This window comes from Pristiophorus japonicus, chromosome 2 (genome assembly GCF_044704955.1).
Source record: "Pristiophorus japonicus isolate sPriJap1 chromosome 2, sPriJap1.hap1, whole genome shotgun sequence".
In the NCBI taxonomy this organism is placed as follows: Eukaryota; Metazoa; Chordata; class Chondrichthyes; family Pristiophoridae; genus Pristiophorus; species Pristiophorus japonicus.
Genome location: NC_091978.1, coordinates 7,899,260 through 7,920,473, shown reverse-complemented (window position 1 = coordinate 7,920,473; position 21,214 = coordinate 7,899,260). Strand labels below are relative to the sequence as shown.

General features: G+C 63.5%; 1 protein-coding gene across 1 annotated transcript in view; it reads right to left on the bottom strand.

The window, feature by feature from the left end:
- LOC139228386 (dysferlin-like) overlaps nucleotides 1-21,214 on the bottom strand; it is a 254,499-nt gene that overhangs the window by 16,507 nt on the left and 216,778 nt on the right. Inside the window, exon 19 of the mRNA XM_070859520.1 lies at nucleotides 21,091-21,204. Within this exon, the coding sequence (XP_070715621.1) occupies nucleotides 21,091-21,204 (114 nt within the window). The remainder of the gene's footprint in view (nucleotides 1-21,090; nucleotides 21,205-21,214) is intronic.

Here is a 21,214-nt window from a genome sequence, read left to right as displayed (position 1 = left end):
GGGAGGGAGTGGGGCGAGAGCGGGGCGAGAGTGGGGAGGGAGCGGGGAGGGAGCGGGGCGAGAGTGGGGAGGGAGTGGGGTGAGAGCGGGGCGAGAGTGGGGAGGGAGCGGGGCGGGAGTGGGGCGAGAGCGGGGCGGGAGCGGAGCGGGGCGGGATCGGGGCGAGAGCGGGGTCGGAGTGGGGCGAGAGCGCCGAGAGAGCGGGGCGAGAGCGGGGCGAGAACGGGGAGGGAGCGAGGCGGGAGTGGGGCGAGAGCGGGGCGAGAGTGGGGAGGGAGCGGGGAGGGAGCGGGGGGAGAGCGGTGCGAGAGTGGGGAGGGAGCGGGGGGAGAGCGGTGCGGGAGCGGGGCGGGAGCGGGGCGAGAGCGGGAAGGGAGGCGGGGCGGGAGCGGGGCGAGAGTGGGGCGAGAGCGGGGCGAGAGTGGGGAGGGAGTGGGGTGAGAGCGGGGCGAGAGTGGGGCGCGAGTGGGGAGGGAGCGGGGTGGGAGTGGGGCGAGAGTGGGGAGGGAGCGGGACGGGAGCGGGGCGAGAGTGGGGCGAGAGCGGGGCGAGAGTGGGGAGGGAGTGGGGCGAGAGCGGGGCGAGAGTGGGGAGGAGCGGGAAGGGAGCGGGGGGAGAGCGGTGCGAGAGTGGGGAGGGAGCGGGGGGAGAGCGGTGCGGGAGCGGGGCGGGAGCGGGGCGAGAGCGGGGAGGGAGCGGGGCCGGAGCGGGGCGAGAGCGGGGTGGGAGTGGGGCGAGAGCGGGGAGGGAGGGGGCGAGAGCGGGGCGAGAGCGGGGTGGGAGTGGGGCGAGAGCGGGGAGGGAGGGGGCGAGAGCGGGGCGGGAGCGGGGTGGGAGTGGGGCGAGAGCGGGGAGGGAGGGGGCGAGAGCGGGGCGGGGAGCGGGGCGGGAGCGGGGCAAGAGCGGGGTGGGAGTGGGGCGAGAGCGGGGAGGGAGCGGGGCGAGAGTGGGGGCGAGAGCGGGGCGAGAGCGGGGCGGGGCGGGAGCGGGGCGAGAGCGGGGCGGGAGCGGGGCGAGAGCGGGGTCGGAGTGGGGCGAGAGCGGGGAGGGAGCGGGGCGAGAGCGGGGCGAGAGCGGGGAGGGAGCGGGGCGGGAGTGGGGCGCGAGTGGGGAGGGAGCGGGGTGGGAGTGGGGCGGGAGCGGGGCGAGAGTGGGGAGGGAGTGGGGCGAGAGTGGGGAGGGAGCGGGCAGGGAGCGGGGAGGGAGCGGGGCGAGAGCGGGGCGAGAGCGGGGCGAGAGCGGGGCGAGAGTGGGGAGGGAGCGGGGCGAGAGCGGGGCGGGAGTGGGGCGAGAGTGGGGCGAGAGCGGGGCGAGAGTGGGGCGAGAGTGGGGAGGGAGCGGGGTTGGAGTGGGGCGAGAGTGGGGCGAGAGCGGGGCGAGAGTGGGGAGAGAGTGGGGCGAGAGCGGGGCGAGAGCGGGGAGGGAGCGGGGCGAGAGCGGGGCGAGAGCGGGGAGGGAGCGGGGCGGGAGTGGGGCGCGAGTGGGGAGGGAGCGGGGTGGGAGTGGGGCGGGAGCGGGGCGAGAGTGGGGAGGGAGTGGGGCGAGAGCGGGGCGAGAGTGGGGAGGGAGCGGGCAGGGAGCGGGGAGGGAGCGGGGCGAGAGCGGGGCGAGAGCGGGGCGAGAGCGGGGCGAGAGTGGGGAGGGAGCGGGGCGGGAGTAGGGCGGGAGTGGGGCGAGAGTGGGGCGGGAGCGGTGTGAGAGCGGGGCGAGAGCGGGGCGAGAGCGGGGAGGGAGCGGGGCGAGAGTGGGGCGGGAGTGGGGCGAGAGTGGGGCGGGAGCGGGGCGGGAGTAGGGCCGGAGTGAAGCTGGAGCGGTGTGAGAGCGGGGCGTGAGTGGGGCGAGAGCGGGGCGAGAGCGGGGCGAGAGCGGGGTGGGAGTGGGGCGAGAGCGGGGAGGGAGCGGGGCGAGAGTGGGGCGAGAGCGGGGCGAGAGCGGGGCGGGAGCGGGGCGAGAGCGGGGTCGGAGTGGGGCGAGAGCGGGGAGGGAGCGGGGCGAGAGCGGGGCGAGAGCGGGGAGGGAGCCGGGGCGGGAGTGGGGCGCGAGTGGGGAGGGAGCGGGGTGGGAGTGGGGCGGGAGCGGGGCGAGAGTGGGGAGGGAGTGGGGCGAGAGCGGGGCGAGAGTGGGGAGGGAGCGGGGCGAGAGCGGGGCGAGAGCGGGGAGGGAGCGGGGCGGGAGTGGGGCGCGAGTGGGGAGGGAGCGGGGTGGGAGTGGGGCGGGAGCGGGGCGAGAGTGGGGAGGGAGTGGGGCGAGAGCGGGGCGAGAGTGGGGAGGGAGCGGGGCGAGAGTGGGGAGGGAGCGGGGCGAGAGCGGGCGGGAGTGGGGCGAGAGTGGGGCGAGAGCGGGGCGAGAGTGGGGCGAGAGTGGGGAGGGAGCGGGGGTTGGAGTGGGGCGAGAGTGGGGCGAGAGCGGGGCGAGAGTGGGGAGGGAGTGGGGCGAGAGCGGGCGAGAGTGGGGAGGGAGCGGGTAGGGAGCGGGGAGGGAGCGGGGTGGGAGTGGGGCGAGAGCGGGGCGAGAGCGGGGCGGGAGCGGGGCGAGAGTGGGGCGAGAGCGGGGCGAGAGTGGGGAGGGAGTGGGGCGAGAGCGGGGCGAGAGTGGGGAGGGAGCGGGGAGGGAGCGGGGAGGGAGCGGGGCGAGAGCGGGGCGAGAGCGGGGCGAGAGCGGGGCGAGAGTGGGGAGGGAGCGGGGCGAGAGCGGGGCGGGAGCGGGGCGAGAGTGGGGCGAGAGCGGGGAGGGAGCGGGGAGGGAGCGGGGCGAGAGCGGGGGCGAGAGCGGGGCGAGAGTGGGGAGGGAGCGGGGCGAGAGCGGGGCGGGAGTGGGGCGAGAGTGGGGAGGGAGCGGGGTGGGAGTGGGGCGAGAGTGGGGCGAGAGTGGGGCGAGAGTGGGGAGGGAGTGGGGCGAGAGCGGGGCGAGAGTGGGGCGAGAGTGGGGAGGGAGCGGGGCGGGAGCGGGGCGAGAGCGGGGCGAGAGTGGGGAGGGAGCGGGGAGGGAGCGGGGAGGGAGCGGGGCGAGAGCGGGGCGAGAGCGGGGCGAGAGCGGGGCGGGAGTGGGGCGAGAGTGGGGCGAGAGCGGGGCGAGAGTGGGGCGAGAGTGGGAGGGAGCGGGGTTGGAGTGGGGCGAGAGTGGGGCGAGAGCGGGGCGAGAGTGGGGAGGGAGTGGGGCGAGAGCGGGGCGAGAGTGGGGAGGGAGCGGGTAGGGAGCGGGGAGGGAGCGGGGTGGGAGTGGGGCGAGAGCGGGGCGAGAGCGGGGCGGGAGCGGGGCGAGAGTGGGGCGAGAGCGGGGCGAGAGTGGGGAGGGAGTGGGGCGAGAGCGGGGCGAGAGTGGGGAGGGAGCGGGGAGGGAGCGGGGAGGGAGCGGGGCGAGAGCGGGGCGAGAGCGGGGCGAGAGCGGGGCGAGAGTGGGGAGGGAGCGGGGCGAGAGCGGGGCGGGAGCGGGGCGAGAGTGGGGCGAGAGCGGGGAGGGAGCGGGGCGAGAGCGGGGCGAGAGCGGGGCGAGAGTGGGGAGGGAGCGGGGCGAGAGCGGGGCGGGAGTGGGGCGAGAGTGGGGAGGGAGCGGGGTGGGAGTGGGGCGAGAGTGGGGCGAGAGTGGGGCGAGAGTGGGGAGGGAGTGGGGCGAGAGCGGGGCGAGAGTGGGGCGAGAGTGGGGAGGGAGCGGGGCGGGAGCGGGGCGAGAGCGGGGCGAGAGTGGGGCGAGAGCGGGGCGAGAGTGGGGCGAGAGTGGGGCGAGAGTGGGGCGAGAGTGGAGAGGGAGCGGGGCGAGAGTGGGGCGAGAGTGGGGAGGGAGCGGGGCGGGAGTGGGGCGAGAGCGGGGCGAGAGTGGGGAGGGAGCGGGGCGGGAGTGGGGCGAGAGTGGGGAGGGAGCGGGGCGGGAGCGGGGTGAGAGCGGGGCGAGAGTGGGGAGGGAGCGGGGCGAGAGTGGGGCGAGAGCGGGGCGAGAGTGGGAAGGAAGCGGGCGGGAGCGGGGCGAGAGCGGGGCGGGAGTGGGGCGGGAGTGGGGAGGGAGTGGGGCGAGAGCGGGGCGAGAGTGGGGAGGGAGTGGGGCGGGAGCGGGGCGAGAGCGGGGAGAGAGCGGGGCGGGAGCGGGGCGAGACCGGGGCGAGAGTGGGGCGAGAGTGGGGAGGGAGCGGGGCGGGAGTGGGGCGAGAGCGGGGTGAGAGCGGGGCGAGAGTGGGGAGGGAGCGGTGCGAGAGCGGGGCGAGAGTGGGGAGGGACTGGGGCAAGAGTGGGGCGGGAGCGGGGCGAGAGCGGGAGGGAGCGGGCGGGAGTGGGGCGGGAGCGGGGCGAGAGCGGGGAGGGAGCGGGGCGGGAGTGGGGCGGGAGCGGGGCGAGAGCGGGGTGGGAGCGGGGAGGGAGCGGGGCGAGAGTGGGCCGGGAGTGGGCGGGAGTGGGGCGAGAGCGGGGAGGGAGCGGGGCGAGAGTGGGGCGGGAGCGGTGTGAGAGTGGGCGGGAGCGGGGAGGGAGCGGGGCGAGAGGGGGCGGGAGCGGGGAGGGAGCGGGGTGAGAGCGGGGAGGGAGCGGGGAGGGAGCGGGGCGAGAGCGGGGCGAGAGTGGGGCGGGAGCGGGGCGAGAGTGGGGCGAGAGTGGGGCGGGAGCGGGGCGGGAGCGGGGCGGGAGCGGGGAGGGAGCGGGGAGGGAGCGGGGCGAGAGCGGGGCGAGAGCGGGGCGAGAGTGGGGCGAGAGTGGGGCGAGAGCGGGGAGGGAGCGGGGCGAGAGTGGGGCGAGAGTGGGGCGAGAGCGGGGAGGGAGCGGGGCGGGAGTAGGGCGGGAGTGGGGCGAGAGTGGGGCGGGAGCGGTGTGAGAGCGGGGCGAGAGCGGGGCGAGAGCGGGGAGGGAGCGGGGCGGGAGTGGGGCGGGAGTGGGGCGAGAGCGGGGCGTGAGTGGGGAGGGAGTGGGGCGGGAGCGGGGCGAGAGCGGGGAGAGAGCGGGGCGGGAGCGGGGCGAGACCGGGGCGAGAGTGGGGCGAGAGTGGGGAGGGAGCGGGGCGGGAGTGGGGCGAGAGCGGGGAGGGAGCGGGGCGGGAGTGGGGCGAGAGCGGGGCGAGAGTGGGGAGGGAGCGGGGCGGGAGTGGGGCGAGAGTGGGGCGAGAGTGGGGAGGGAGCGGTGCGAGAGTGGGGCGGGAGCGGTGCGAGAGCGGGGTGGGAGCGGGGAGGGAGCGGGGCGAGAGTGGGGGCGAGAGTGGGGCGAGAGCGGGGAGGGAGCGGGGCGAGAGTGGGGCGAGAGCGGGGCGAGAGTGGGGAGGGAGCGGGGCGCGGGGTGGGGCGGGAGTGGGGCGAGAGTGGGGCGGGAGCGGTGTGAGAGTGGGGCGAGAGCGGGGAGGGTGCGGGGCGAGAGTGGGGCGAGAGTGGGGCGAGAGCGGTGTGAGAGTGGGGCGGGAGCGGGGAGGGAGCGGGGCGAGAGTGGGGCGAGAGCGGGGAGGGAGCGGGTGAGAGCGGGGAGGGAGCGGGGCGAGAGTGGGGCGAGAGCGGGGCGAGAGTGGGGCGAGAGCGGGGCGAGAGTGGGGCGAGAGCGGGGAGGGTGCGGGGCGAGAGTGGGGCGAGAGTGGGGCGAGAGTGGGGCGAGAGGCGGGGAGGGAGCGGGGCGCGGTGGGGCGGGAGTGGGGCGAGAGTGGGGCGGGAGCGGGGCGAGAGCGGGGCGAGAGCGGGGAGGGAGCGGGGAGGGAGCGGGGCGAGAGCGGGGCGAGAGCGGGGCGAGAGTGGGGCGAGAGCGGGGAGGGAGCGGGGCGAGAGTGGGGCGAGAGTGGGGCGAGAGCGGGGAGGGAGCGGGGGCGGGAGTAGGGCGGGAGTGGGGCGAGAGTGGGGCGGGAGCGGTGTGAGAGCGGGGCGAGAGCGGGGCGAGAGCGGGGAGGGAGCGGGGCGAGAGTGGGGCGGGAGTGGGGCGAGAGTGGGGCGGGAGCGGGGCGGGAGTAGGGCGGGAGCGGTGTGAGAGCGGGGCGGGAGCGGGGAGGGAGCGGGGCGAGAGGGGGCGGGAGCGGGGAGGGAGCGGGGTGAGAGCGGGGAGGGAGCGGAGCGAGAGCGGGGCGGGAGCGGTGCGAGAGCGGGGCGGGAGCGGGGCGGGAGCGGGGCGGGAGCGGGGAGGGAGCGGGGAGGGAGCGGGGCGAGAGCGGGGCGAGAGTGGGGCGAGAGTGGGGCGAGAGCGGGGAGGGAGCGGGGCGAGAGTGGGGCGAGAGTGGGGCGAGAGCGGGGAGGGAGCGGGGCGGGAGTAGGGCGGGAGTGGGGCGAGAGTGGGGCGGGAGCGGGTGTGAGAGCGGGGCGAGAGCGGGGCGAGAGCGGGGAGGGAGCGGGGCGGGAGTGGGGCGGGAGCGGGGCGGGAGTGGGGCGAGAGCGGGCGTGAGTGGGGAGGGAGTGGGGCGGGAGTGGGGCGAGAGCGGGGCGAGAGCGGGGAGAGAGCGGGGCGGGAGCGGGGCGAGACCGGGGCGAGAGTGGGGCGAGAGTGGGGAGGGAGCGGGGCGGGAGTGGGGCGAGAGCGGGGAGGGAGCGGGGCGGGAGTGGGGCGAGAGCGGGGCGAGAGTGGGGAGGGAGCGGTGCGAGAGTGGGGCGGGAGCGGTGCGAGAGCGGGGTGGGAGCGGGGAGGGAGCGGGGCGAGAGTGGGGCGGGAGCGGGGCGAGAGGGGGCGGGAGCGGGGAGGGAGCGGGGTGAGAGCGGGGAGGGAGCGGGGCAAGAGCGGGGCGGGAGCGGTGCGAGAGCGGGGAGGGAGCGGGGCGGGAGCGGGGAGGGAGCGGGGAGGGAGCGGGGAGGGAGCGGGGAGGGAGCGGGGCGGGAGCGGGGAGGGAGCGGGGCGAGAGCGGGGCGGGAGCGGGGTGGGAGCGGGGCGGGAGCGGTGAGGGAGCGGGGCGAGAGTGGGGCGAGAGTGGGGCGAGAGCGGGGAGGGAGCGGGGCGAGAGTGGGGCGGGAGCGGTGCGAGAGCGGGGTGGGAGCGGGGAGGGAGCGGGGCGAGAGTGGGGCGAGAGTGGGGCGAGAGCGGGGAGGGAGCGGGGCGAGAGTGGGGCGAGAGCGGGGCGAGAGTGGGGAGGGAGCGGGGCGCGGGTGGGGCGGGAGTGGGGCGAGAGTGGGGCGGGAGCAGTGTGAGAGTGGGGCGAGAGCGGGGAGGGTGCGGGGCGAGAGTGGGGCGAGAGTGGGGCGAGAGCGGTGTGAGAGTGGGGCGGGAGCGGGGAGGGAGCGGGGCGAGAGTGGGGCGGGAGCGGGGAGGGAGCGGGGTGAGAGCGGGGAGGGAGCGGGGCGAGAGTGGGGCGAGAGCGGGGCGAGAGTGGGGCGAGAGCGGGGCGAGAGTGGGGCGAGAGCGGGGAGGGTGCGGGGCGAGAGTGGGGCGAGAGTGGGGCGAGAGTGGGGCGAGAGCGGGGAGGGAGCGGGGCGCGGGTGGGGCGGGAGTGGGGCGAGAGTGGGGCGGGAGTGGGGCGAGAGCGGGGCGAGAGCGGGGCGGGAGTGGGGCGAGAGCGGGGAGGGAGCGGTGTGGGAGGGGGCGAGAGCACGGCGAGAGCGGGGCGAGAGCGGGGCGAGAGCGGGGCGAGAGCGGGGCGAGAGTGGGGCGAGAGCGGGGAGGGAGCGGGGCGGGAGTTGGGCGGGAGTGGGGCGAGAGTGGGGCGGGAGCGGTGTGAGAGCGGGGCGAGAGCGGGGCGAGAGCGGGGCGAGAGTGGGGCGAGAGCGGGGAGGGAGCGGGGCGAGAGTGGGGCGAGAGTGGGGCGAGAGCGGGGAGGGAGCGGGGCGGGAGTTGGGCGGGAGTGGGGCGAGAGTGGGGCGGGAGCGGTGTGAGAGCGGGGCGAGAGCGGGGCGAGAGCGGGGAGGGAGCGGGGCGAGAGTGGGGCGGGAGTGGGGCGAGAGTGGGGCGGGAGCGGGGCGGGAGTAGGGCCGGAGTGAAGCTGGAGCGGTGTGAGAGCGGGGCGTGAGTGGGGCAAGAGCGGGGCGAGAGCGGGGCGAGAGCGGGGCGGGAGTGGGGCGAGAGCGGGGAGGGAGCGGGGCGAGAGTGGGGTGAGAGTGGGGCGGGAGCGGGGCGAGAGCGGGGAGAGAGCGGGGCGGGAGCGGGGCGAGAGCGGGGAGGGAGCGGTGTGGGAGCCGTGTGGGAGGGGGCGAGAGCGGGGCGAGAGTGGGGAGGGAGTGGGGCGAGAGTGGGGAGCGGGGCGAGAGAAGGGAGGGAGCGGGGCGAGAGCAGGGCGAGAGAGGTGTGGGAGTGGGGTGAGAGTGGGGAGGGAGCGGGGCGAGAGTGGGGAGGGAGTGGGGCGAGAGCGGGGAGAGAGCGGGGCGAGAGTGGGGAGGGAGCGGTGTGGGAGGGGGCGAGAGCGGGGCGAGAGCGGTGTGGGAGCGGTGTGGGAGGGGGCGAGAGCAGGGCGAGAGCGGGGCGAGAGTGGGGCGAGAGCGGGGAGGGAGCGGTGTGGGAGGGGGCGAGAGCACGGCGAGAGCGGGGCGAGAGCGGGGAGGGAGCGGTGTGGGAGGGGGCGAGAGCAGGGCGAGAGCGGGGCGAGAGCGGGCCGAGAGCGGGGAGGGAGCGGTGTGGGAGCGGGGCGAGAGCACGGCGAGAGCGGGGCGAGAGCGGGGAGGGAGCGGTGTGGGAGGGGGCGAGAGCAGGGCGAGAGCGGGGAGGGAGCCGTGTGGGAGCCGTGTGGGAGGGGGCGAGAGCGGGGCGAGAGCGGGCCGAGAGCGGGGAGGGAGCGGTGTGGGAGCCGTGTGGGAGCCGTGTGGGAGCCGTGTGGGAGGGGGCGAGAGCGGGGAGGGAGCGGTGTGGGAGCCGTGTGGGAGGGGGCGAGAGCGGGGCGAGAGCGGGCCGAGAGCGGGGAGGGAGCGGTGTGGGAGCCGTGTGGGAGCCGTGTGGGAGCCGTGTGGGAGGGGGCGAGAGCGGGGAGGGAGCGGTGTGGGAGCCGTGTGGGAGGGGGCGAGAGCGGGGAGGGAGCGGTGTGGGAGCGGGGCGAGAGTGGGGCGGGAGCGGGGCGAGAGTGGGGCGGGAGCGGGGAGGGAGCGGGGCGAGAGTGGGGCGGGAGCGGTGTGAGAGTGGGGCGGGAGCGGGGAGGGAGCGGGGTGAGAGCGGGGAGGGAGTGGGGCGAGAGGGGGCGGGAGCGGTGTGAGAGTGGGGCGAGAGCGGGGAGGGAGCGGGGCGAGAGCGGGGCGGGAGCGGTGCGAGAGCGGGGCGGGAGCGGGGCGTGAGCGGGGCGGGAGCGGGGAGGGAGCGGGGCGAGAGTGGGGCGAGAGTGGGGCGAGAGCGGGGCGAGAGCGGGGAGGGAGCGGGGCGAGAGTGGGGCGAGAGTGGGGCGAGAGCGGGGAGGGAGCGGGGCGGGAGTAGGGCGGGAGTGGGGCGAGAGTGGGGCGGGAGCGGTGTGAGAGCGGGGCGAGAGCGGGGCGAGAGCGGGGAGGGAGCGGGGCGGGAGTGGGGCGGGAGCGGAGCGGGAGTGGGGCGAGAGCGGGGCGAGAGTGGGGAGGGAGTGGGGCGGGAGTGGGGCGAGAGCGGGGCGAGAGCGGGGAGAGAGCGGGGCGAGAGCGGGGCGAGACCGGGGCGAGAGTGGGGCGAGAGTGGGGAGGGAGCGGGGCGGGAGTGGGGCGAGAGCGGGGAGGGAGCGGGGCGGGAGTGGGGCGAGAGCGGGGCGAGAGTGGGGAGGGAGCGGTGCGAGAGTGGGGCGGGAGCGGTGCGAGAGCGGGGTGGGAGCGGGGAGGGAGCGGGGCGAGAGTGGGGCGAGAGTGGGGCGAGAGCGGGGAGGCAGCGGGGCGAGAGTGGGGCGAGAGCGGGGCGAGAGTGGGGAGGGAGCGGGGCGCGGGTGGGGCGGGAGTGGGGCGGGAGCGGTGTGAGAGTGGGGCGGGAGCGGGGAGGGAGCGGGGCGAGAGTGGGGCGGGAGCGGGGAGGGAGCGGGGTGAGAGCGGGGAGGGAGCGGGGCGAGAGCGGGGCGAGAGTGGGGCGAGAGCGGGGCGAGAGTGGGGCGAGAGCGGGGAGGGAGCGGGGCGAGAGTGGGGCGAGAGCGGGGCGAGAGTGGGGCGAGAGCGGGGAGGGTGCGGGGCGAGAGTGGGGCGAGAGTGGGGCGAGAGTGGGGCGAGAGCGGGGAGGGAGCGGGGCGAGAGTGGGGTGAGAGTGGGGAGGGAGCGGGGCGAGAGTGGGGCGAGAGCGGGGCGAGAGTGGGGCGAGAGCGGGGAGGGTGCGGGGCAAGAATGGGGCGAGAGTGGGGCGAGAGTGGGGCGAGAGCGGGGAGGGAGCGGGGCGCGGGTGGGGCGGGAGTGGGGCGAGAGTGGGGCGGGAGTGGGGCGAGAGCGGGGCGAGAGCGGGGAGGGAGCGGGGAGGGAGCGGTGTGGGAGCCGTGTGGGAGAGGGCGAGAGCGGGGCGAGAGCGGGCCGAGAGCGGGGAGGGAGCGGTGTGGGAGCCGTGTGGGAGGGGGCGAGAGCGGGGCGAGAGTGGGGAGGGAGCGGGGCGAGAGTGGGGAGCGGGGCGAGAGTGGGGAGGGAGCGGGGCGAGAGCAGGGCGAGAGCGGGGCGAGAGCGATGTGGGAGCGGGGCGAGAGCGGGGCGAGAGCGGTGTGGGAGCGGGGCGAGAGCGGGGAGGGAGCGGGGAGGGAGTGGTGTGGGAGGGGGCAAGAGCGGGGAGGGAGCGGGGCGAGAGCGGGGAGGGAGCGGTGTGGGAGCGGGGCGAGAGCGGGGAGAGAGCGGGGCGAGAGCGGGGAGGGAGCGGTGTGGGAGCGGTGTGGGAGCGGGGCGAGAGCGGGGAGAGAGCGGGGCGAGAGCGGGGCGAGAGCGGGGCGCGAGCAGTGTGGGAGCCGTGTGGGAGGGGGCGAGAGCGGGGCGCGAGCAGTGTGGGAGCCGTGTGGGAGCGGGGCGAGAGCGGGGCGAGAGCGGGGAGGGAGCGGTGTGGGAGCGGGGCGAGAGCGGGGAGAGAGCGGGGAGGGAGCGGTGTGGGAGGGGGCGAGAGCGGGGCGCGAGCAGTGTGGGAGCCGTGTGGGAGCGGGGCGAGAGGGATCAGAGAGGTGGTGTGACTGCTGCATAAACAGGGCCCTCCCCCTTCCATTACAGGGGTGGGCCGAGCTGCCGACTCTATGGGCAGCAAACGGGGCCATTCCTGGATCAACAGGGAGCGGGCTGCCGGGCTGCAAGACCCGAATATCCCCAGGAAGGCTTTCTGTCAAAAGGTTTTGAAGAAAATGTAAATCCTGCAGTATGGGGTGAAGGCCACCGGGGGGAGTGCTTATTCTTCCACACATCATCATCATCATAGGCAGTCCCTTGGAATCAAGGAAGTCTTGCATCCACTCCAAAAGTGAGTTCTCAGGTGGCTGAACAGTCCAATATGGGAATTACAGTCTCTGTCACAGGTGGGACAGACAGTGGTTGAAGGAAAGGGTGGGTGGGACTGGTTTGCCGCACGCTCCTTCCGCTGCCTGCGCTTGATTTCTGCATGCTCTCGGCGACGAGACTCGAGGTGCTCAGCGCCCTCCCGGATGCTCTTCCTCCACTTAGGGCGGTCTTTGGCCAGGGATTCCCAGGTGTCGGTGGGGATGTTGCACTTTATCAGGGAGGCTTTGAGGGTGTCCCTGTAACGTTTCCTCTGCCCACCTGGGGCTCGCATGCCGTGTAGGAGTTCCGAGTAGAGCGCTTGCTTTGGGAGTCTCGTTTTCTGTCCAATGGAATTGATCAAGTGTGGTCAGTGCTTCAATGCTGGGGATGTTGGCCTGGTCGAGGACGGTAATGTTGGTGCGTCTGTCCTCCCAGGGGATTTGCAGGATCTTGCGGAGACATCGTTGTTGGTATTTCTCCAGCGATTATCCCTCCATAGATCACATGGTCACAGCCCAGTGCCGGGTAACCTGGTAATGATCAGCAACCTGGTACTCTGCTCTAACCCAGGTTTGGTGGCAAAAACAGGAAGGTAGATTATTATCTGAATGGTAGTAAAAGAGGAGGTGCAACGAGACCTGGGTGTCATAGAAACATAGAAACATAGAAAATAGGTGCAGGAGCAGGCCATTCAGCCCTTTGAGCCTGCACCACCATTCAATGAGATCATGGCTGAACATGAAACTTCAGTAGCCCCCTTCCTGTTTTCACGCCATACCCCCTGATCCCCCGAGTAGTAAGGCCTTCATCTAACTCCCTTTTGAATATATTTAGTGAATTGGCCTCAACAACTTTCTGTGGTAGAGAATTCCACAGGTTCACCACTCTCTGGGTGAAGAAGTTTCTCCTCATCACGGTCCTAAATGGCTTACCCCTTATCCTTAGACTGTGACCCCTGGTTCTGGACTTCCCCAACATTGGGAACATTCTTCCTGCATCCAACCTGTCCAAACCCGTCAGAAGTTTAAACGTTTCTATGAGGTCCCCTCTCACTCTTCTGAACTCCAGTGAATACAAGCCCAGTTGATCCAGTCTCTCTTGATAGGTCAGTCCCACCATCCCGGGAATCAGTCTGGTGAATCTTCGCTGCACTCCCTCAATAGCAAGAATGTCCTTCCTCAAGTTAGGAGACCAAAACTGTACACAATACTCCAGGTATGGCCTCACCAAGGCCCTGTACAACTGTAGCAACACCTCCCTGCCCCTGTACTCAAATCCCCTCGCTATGAAGGCCAACATGCCATTTGCTTTCTTAACCGCCTGCTGTACCTGCATGCCAACCTTCAATGACTGATGTACCATGACACCCAGGTCTCGTTGCACCTCCCCTTTTCCTAATCTGTCACCATTCAGATAATAGTCTGTCTCTCTGTTTTTACCACCAAAGTGGATAACCTCACATTTATCCACATTATACTTCATCTGCCATGCATTTGCCCACTCACCTAACCTATCCAAGTCACTCTGCAGCCTCATAGCATCCTCCTCGCAGCTCACACTGCCACCCAACTTAGTGTCATCCGCAAATTTGGAGATACTACATTTAATCCCCTCGTCTAAATTATTAATGTACAATGTAAACAGCTGGGGCCCTAGCACAGAACCTTGCGGTACCCCACTAGTCACTGCCTGCCATTCTGAAAAGTACCCATTTACTCCTACTCTTTGCTTCCTGTCTGACAACCAGTTCTCAATCCACGTCAGCACACTACCCCCAATCCCATGTGCTTTAACTTTGCACATTAATCTCTTGTGTGGGACCTTGTCGAAAGCCTTCTGAAAGTCCAAATATACCACATCAACTGGTTCTCCTTTGTCCACTTTACTGGAAAAATCCTCAAAAAATTCCAGAAGATTTGTCAAGCATGATCTCCCTTTGACAAATCCATGCTGACTTGGACCTATCATGTCACCATTTTCCAAATGCGCTGCTATGACATCCTTAATAATTGATTCCATCATTTTACCCACTACTGAGGTCAGGCTGACCAGTCTATAATTCCCTGCTTTCTCTCTCCCTCCTTTTTTAAAAAGTGGGGTTACATTGGCTACCCTCCACTCCATAGGAACTGATCCAGAGTCAATGGAATGTTGGAAAATGACTGTCAATGCATCCGCTATTTCCAAGGCCACTTCCTTAAGTACTCTGGGATGCAGTCCATCAGGCCCTGGGGATTTATCGGCCTTCAATCCCATCAATTTCCCCAACACAATTTCCCGACTAATAAAGATTTCCCTCAGTTCCTCCTCCTTACTAGACCCTCTGACCCTTTTTATATCCGGAAGGTTGCTTGTGTCCTCCTTAGTGAATACTGAACCAAAGTACTTGTTCAATTGGTCTGCCATTTCTTTGTTCCCCGTTATGACTTCCCCTGATTCTGACTGCAGGGGACCTACGTTTGTCTTTACTTACCTTTTTCTCTTTACATACCTATAGAAACCTTTCCAATCCGCCTTAATATTCCCTGCAAGCTTCTTCTCGTACTCCATTTTCCCTACCCTAATCAAACCCTTTGTCCTCCTCTGCTGAGTTCTAAATTTCTCCCAGTCCCCAGGTTCGCTGCTATTTCTGGCCAATTTGTATGCCACTTCCTTGGCTTTAATACTATCCCTGATTTCCCTAGATAGCCATGGTTGAGCCACCTTCCCTTTTTTATTTTTACGCCAGACAGGAATGTACAATTGTTGTAATTCATCCATACGGTCTCTAAATGTCTGCCATTGCCCATCCACAGTCAACCCCTTAAGTATCATTCGCCAATCTATCTTAGCCAATTCACACCTCATACCTTCAAAGTTACCCTTCTTTAAGTTTTGGACCATGGTCTCTGAATTAACTGTTTCATTCTCCATCCTAATGTAGAATTCCACCATATTATGGTCACTCTTCCCCAAGGGGCCTCGCACAATGAGATTGTTAATTAATCCTCTCTCATTACACAACACCCAGTCTAAGATGGCCTCCCCCCTAGTTGGTTCCTCGACATATTGGTCTAGAAAACCATCCCTTATGCACTCCAGGAAATCCTCCTCCACCGTATTGCTTCCAGTTTGGCTAGCCCAATCTATGTGCATATTAAAGTCACCCATTATAACTGCTGCACCTTTATTGCATGCACTTCTAATTTCCTGTTTGATGCCCTCCCCAACATCACTACTACTGTTTGGAGGTCTGTACACAACTCCCACTAACGTTTTTTGCCCTTTAGTGTTCTGCAGCTCTACCCATATAGATTCCACATCATCCAAGCTAATGTCTTTCCTAACTGTTGCATTAATCTCCTCTTTAACCAGCAATGCTACCCCACCTCCTTTTCCTTTTATTCTATCCTTCCTGAATATTGAATACCCCTGGATGTTGAGTTCCCAGCCCTGATCATCCTGGAGCCACGTCTCCGTAATCCCAATCACATCATATTTGTTAACATCTATTTGCACAGTTAATTCATCCACCTTATTGCGGATACTCCTTGCATTAAGACACAAAGCCTTCAGGCTTGCTTTTTTAACACCCTTTGTCATGGTACATCAGTCATTGAAGGTTGGCATGCAGGTACAGCAGGCAGTAAAGAAAGCAAATGACATGCTGGCCTTCATAGCGAGGGGAATTGAGTATAGGAACAGGAAGGTCTTACTATAGTTGTACAGGGCCTTGGTGAGACCACACCTTGAATATTGAGTACAGTTTTGGTCTCCTAATCTGAGGAAGGACGTTTTTGCTATTGTGGGAGTGCAGGGAAGGTTCACCAGACTGATTCGCCGGATGGCAGGACTGACATATGAAGAAAGACTGGATCAACTAGGCTTATATTCAATGGAATTTAGAAGAATGAGAGGGGATCTCATAGAAACATTAAAATTCTGACGGGATTAGACAGGTTAGATACAGGAAGAATGTTCCCAATGTTGGGGAAGTCCAGAACCAGGGGTCACTGTCTAAGGATAAGGGGTAAGCCATTTAGGACCGAGAAGAGGAGAAACTTCTTCACTCAGAGAATTGTGAACCTCTGGAATTCTCTACCACAGAAAGTTGTTGAGGCCAGTTCATTAGATATATTCAAAAGGGAACTGGATGTGGCCTTTAAAGGGATCAAGGGGTATGGAGAGAAAGCAGGAATGGGGTACTGAAGTTGCATGATCTTATTGAATGGCGGTGCAGGCTCGAAGGACCGAATGGCCTACTCCTGCACCTATTTGCTATGTTTCTATGTCAATGATGAGTAACCTGGTACCCTGCTCTAACCCAGTAATGGTCAGTAACCTGGTACCCTGCTCTAACCCAAAAATGATCAGTAACCTGGTACCCTGCTCGAACCCAGTAATGGTCAGTAACCTGGTACCCTGCTCTAACCGGGTAATGGTCAGTAACCTGGTACCCTTATCTAACCCAGTAATGATCAGTAACCTGGTACCCTGCTCTAACCGGGTAATGGTCAGGAACCTGGTACCGTGCTCTAACCCGGTAATGGTCAGTAACCTGGCACCCTGTTCTAACCCAGTAATGATCAGTAACCTGGTACCCTGCTCTAACCCAGTAATGGTCAGTAACCTGGTACCCTGCTCTAACCGGTAATAGTCAGTAACCTGGTAGTACCCTGTTCTAACCTAATAATGATGAGTAACCTGGTACCCTGCTCTAACCTAGTAATGATGAGTAATATGGTACCCCTGCTCTAACCCAGTAATGGTCAGTAAGCTGGCACCCTGCTGTAACCCAGTAATGATCAGTAACCTGGTACCCTGCTCTAACCGGGTAATGGTAAGTAACCTGGTACCCTGCTCTAACTCAGTAATGGTCAGTAACCTGGTACGCTGCTCTAACCGGGTAATGGTCAGTAACCTGGTACCCTGCTCTAACCGGGTAATGGTCAGTAACCTGGTACGCTGCTCTAACCGGGTAATGGTCAGTAATCTGGTACCCTGCTCTAACCCAGTAATGGTCAGTAACCAGGTACCCTGCTCTAACCCAGTAATGATCAGTAACCTGGTACTCTGCTCTAACCAGGTAATGGTCAGTAACCTGGTACTCTGCTCTATCCCCGTAATGATCAGTAACCTTGTACCCTGCTCTAAATGGGTGATGGTCAGTAACCTGATACTCTGCTCTAACCGGGTAATGATCAGTAACCTGGTACCCTGCTCTAACCCAGTAATGGTCCGTAACCTGGTACCCTGCTCTAACCGGATAATGGTCAGTAACCTGGTACCCTGCACTAACCCAGTAATGGTCAGTAAGCTGGCACCCTGCTGTAACCCAGTAATGATCAGTAACCTGGTACCCTGCTCTAACCGGGTAATGGTAAGTAACCTGGTACCCTGCTCTAACTCAGTAATGGTCAGTAACCTGGTACGCTGCTCTAACCGGGTAATGGTCAGTAACCTGGTACCCTGCTCTAACCGGGTAATGGTCAGTAACCTGGTACGCTGCTCTAACCGGGTAATGGTCAGTAATCTGGTACCCTGCTCTAACCCAGTAATGGTCAGTAACCAGGTACCCTGCTCTAACCCAGTAATGATCAGTAACCTGGTACTCTGCTCTAACCAGGTAATGGTCAGTAACCTGGTACTCTGCTCTATCCCCGTAATGATCAGTAACCTTGTACCCTGCTCTAAATGGGTGATGGTCAGTAACCTGATACTCTGCTCTAACCGGGTAATGATCAGTAACCTGGTACCCTGCTCTAACCCAGTAATGGTCCGTAACCTGGTACCCTGCTCTAACCGGATAATGGTCAGTAACCTGGTACCCTGCACTAACCCAGTAATGGTCAGTAACCTGGTATCCTGCTCTAACCGGGTAATGTTCAGTAACCTGGTACCCTGCTCTAACCGGGTAATGGTCAGTAACCTGGTATCCTGCTGTAACCCGGTAATGGTCAGTAACCTGGTACCCTGCTCTAACCCAGTAATGATCAGTAACCTGGTACGCTGCTCTAACTGGGTAATGGTCAGTAATCTGGTACCCTTATCTTACCCGGTAATGATCAGTAACCTGGTACCCTGCTCTAACCCAGTAATGGTCAGTAACCTGATACCCTGCTCTAACCGGGTAATGTTCAGTAACCTGGTACCCTGCTCTACCCGGTAATGTTCAGTAACCTGGTACCCTGCTCTAACCCAGTAATGTTGAGTAACCTGGTACCCTGCTCTAACCGGGTAATGATCAGTAACCTGGTACTCTGCTCTAACCAGGTAATGGTCAGTAACCTGGTACTCTGCTCTATCCCCGTAATGATCAGTAACCTTGTACCCTGCTCTAAATGGGTGATGGTCAGTAACCTGATACTCTGCTCTAACCGGGTAATGATCAGTAACCTGGTACCCTGCTCTAACCCAGTAATGGTCCGTAACCTGGTACCCTGCTCTAACCGGATAATGGTCAGTAACCTGGTACCCTGCACTAACCCAGTAATGGTCAGTAACCTGGTATCCTGCTCTAACCGGGTAATGTTCAGTAACCTGGTACCCTGCTCTAACCGGGTAATGGTCAGTAACCTGGTATCCTGCTGTAACCCGGTAATGGTCAGTAACCTGGTACCCTGCTCTAACCCAGTAATGATCAGTAACCTGGTACGCTGCTCTAACTGGGTAATGGTCAGTAATCTGGTACCCTTATCTTACCCGGTAATGATCAGTAACCTGGTACCCTGCTCTAACCCAGTAATGGTCAGTAACCTGATACCCTGCTCTAACCGGGTAATGTTCAGTAACCTGGTACCCTGCTCTACCCGGTAATGTTCAGTAACCTGGTACCCTGCTCTAACCCAGTAATGTTGAGTAACCTGGTACCCTGCTCTAACCGGGTAATGTTCAGTAACCTAGTACCCTGCTCTAACCGGGTAATGGTCAGTAACCTCGTACCCTGCTCTTACCCAGTAATTTTGAGTAACCTGGTACCCTGCTCTAACCGGGTAATGGTCAGTAACCTGTTACCCTGCTCTAACCGGGTAATGGTCAGTAACCTTGTGCCCTTATCTAACCCGGTAATGATCAGTAACCTGGTACTCTGCTCTAACCCAGTAATGATCAGTAAGCTGGTACCCTGCTGTAACCCAGTAATGATCAGTAACATGGTACCCTGCTCTAACCCAGTAATGATCAGTAACATGGTACCCTGCTCGAACCCAGGTTTGGTGGCAACAAAAGGAAGACAGAATATTATCTGAATGGTGACAGATTAGTAAAAGGGGAGGTGCAACGAGACCTGAGTGTCATGGTACATCAGTCATTGAAAGTTGCCATAAAGATGCAGCAGGCGGTGAAGAAGGCAAATGGTATGCTGGCCTTCATAGCTAGGGGATTTGAGTATAGGAGCAGGGAGGTCTTACTGCAGTTGTACAGGGCTTTAGTGAGGCCTCACCTTGAATATTGTGTGCAGTTTTGCTCTCCTAATCTGAGGAAGGACATTCTTGCTATTGAGGGAGTGCAGCGAAGGTTCACCAGACTGATTCCTGGGATGGCAGGACTGACATATGATGAAAGACTGGATCGACTAAGCTTTTATTCAATGGAATTTAGAAGAATGAGAGGGGATCTCACAGAAACATATAAAATTCTGACGGGATTGGACAGGTTGGATGCAGGAAGAATGTTCCCGATGTTGGGGAAGTCCAGAACCAGGGGTCACAGGGGTAAGGGGTAAGCCATATAGGACTGAGATGAGGAGAAACTTCTTCACTCAGAGAATTTTGAACCTGTGGCATTCTCTACCACAGATAGTTATTGATGCAAGTTCATTAGATATATTCAACAGGGAGTTAGATGTGGCCCTTTTGGCTAAAGGGATCAAGGCGTATGGAGAGAAAGCAGGAATGGGGTACTGAAGTTGAATGTTCAGCCATGAACTCATTGAATGGTGGTGCAGGCTCAAAGGGCCGAATGGCCTACTCCTGCACCTACTTTCTATGTTTCTATGTTAATGGTCAGTAACCTGGTACCCTGCTCTAACCGGATAATGGTCAGTAACCTGGTACCCTGCTCTAACCGGATAATGGTCAGTAACCTGGTACCCTGCTCTAACCGGATAATGGTCAGTCACCTGGTACCCTGCTCTAACCGGATAATGGTCAGTAACCTGGTACCCTGCTCTAACCGGATAATGGTCAGTAACCTGGTACCCTGCTCTAACCGGATAATGGTCAGTAACCTGGTACCCTGCTCTAACCGGATAATTGTCAGTAACCTGGTACCCTGCTCTAACCGGATAATGGTCAGTAACCTGGTAGATAATAATACAAATGAATTCTTGCCTCAGAGTCAGTAGGTGGCGGGTTCAAGTCCCACTCCAGAGACTTGAGCAGGTGAATCTCGGCTGACATGGGAAATAAATGCTGGACTTGGTTGTGATGTGCACAGATAGCTCACATGGAAAGTCCCTGAGTCTGCTCCATACCCCATTGTTTCCCCCAAAGAGTGTCTCCTCTATATCACATTATTCCCTTGTGAGTCTCCTCTATATACAGTGTCAGCTGTAGCTTAGTGGGTAGAACACTCACTTCTAGGTCAGAAGGGTGGGTTCAGGTCCCATGCGAAAGACTTGAACACGAAAATCTAGGCTGATGCTCCTCGTGCAGTGGTGAGGAAACGCTCCACGGTCAGAGGGGCTGTCTTTCGGATGAGACATTAAACCGAAGCCCCGTCTACTCTCTCAAGTGGACATTCTAAGATCCCATGCTGCTATTTTGAAGAAGTGTTTTTATCTGTTTTTTGCCTCTCCCAGGAGATCACATGGCTCCGGTTGGGGTGGAGTGTAGAATGTTTCGGTATAAGGGGTGTCGCAGTTGTGTGGGGTGGACTGGTTGGGCCGGATGCTCTTTACCTTTCCGCCATTGTTCATTGTTCATAGGTTTATATGCAACCTTCAGGGCTGCTGACCGAGGGCCGTGCGGCTCTTTGTCGGCCGGCGTGGACACGATGGGCCGAAATGGCCTCCTTCTGTGCTGCAAATTTCTACGTTTCGAAGAGCAGGGGAGTTATCCCCGGTGTCCTGGGGCCAATGTTTATCACTCAACCAACATAACAAAAAACCCCAAGTTAACTGGCCATGCATCTTACACACATCACCACGCTGAGTATATTGCAAAGTGGATGGAGTATAAAGGCAGGGAAGTCTTGCTACCGTTATACAGGTGAGGCCACACCTGGAATACTGCGTGCAGTTTTGGTTTCAATATTTACAAAAGGATATACTTGCTTTAGAGGCAGTTCAGAGAAGGTTCACTAGGTTGATTCTGGGGATGAGGCGGTTGACTAATGAGGAAAGGTTGAGGAGGTTGGGCCTCTACTCATTGGAATTCAGAAGAATGAGAGGTGATCTTATCAAAACGTCTAAGATTTTGAGGGAGCTTGACAAGGTGGATGCAGAGAGGATGTTTCCACTGATGGGGGAAACTAGAACTAGAGGGCATAATCTTAGAATAAGGGGCCGCCCATTTAAAACTGAGATGAGGAGAAATTTCTTTTCTCAGAGGGTTGTAAATCTGTGGAATTCGCTGCCTCAGAGAGCTGTGGAACCCGGGACATTGAATACATCTAAGACAGAGATAGACAGTTTCTTAACTGATAAGGGAATAAAGGGTTATGGGGAGCAGGGCAGGGAAATGGAACTGAATCCATTATTGGATCAGCCATGATCGTATTAAATGGTGGAGCAGGCTCGAGGGGTCGTATACGGCCGTAGGTCGTACAGCCTACTCCTGCTCCTATTTCTTATGTTCTTATGACTGCACTTCAGAAAGTATCTTTGTATCGGAGATGTTTCCGTGACATGTGATGGTTTTAAATGCAAACCTGCAGTAAATTACCTCGAGTCTCAGGAGATCGTCCGACGGGATTTCCTCGATCTTCTGCTCGGCCCGGTCCACCAGCTTGGTGCCCAATTCCAGCAGGATCCGGCCTCGATAGGCCATCGACTCACCCTGTGAACAG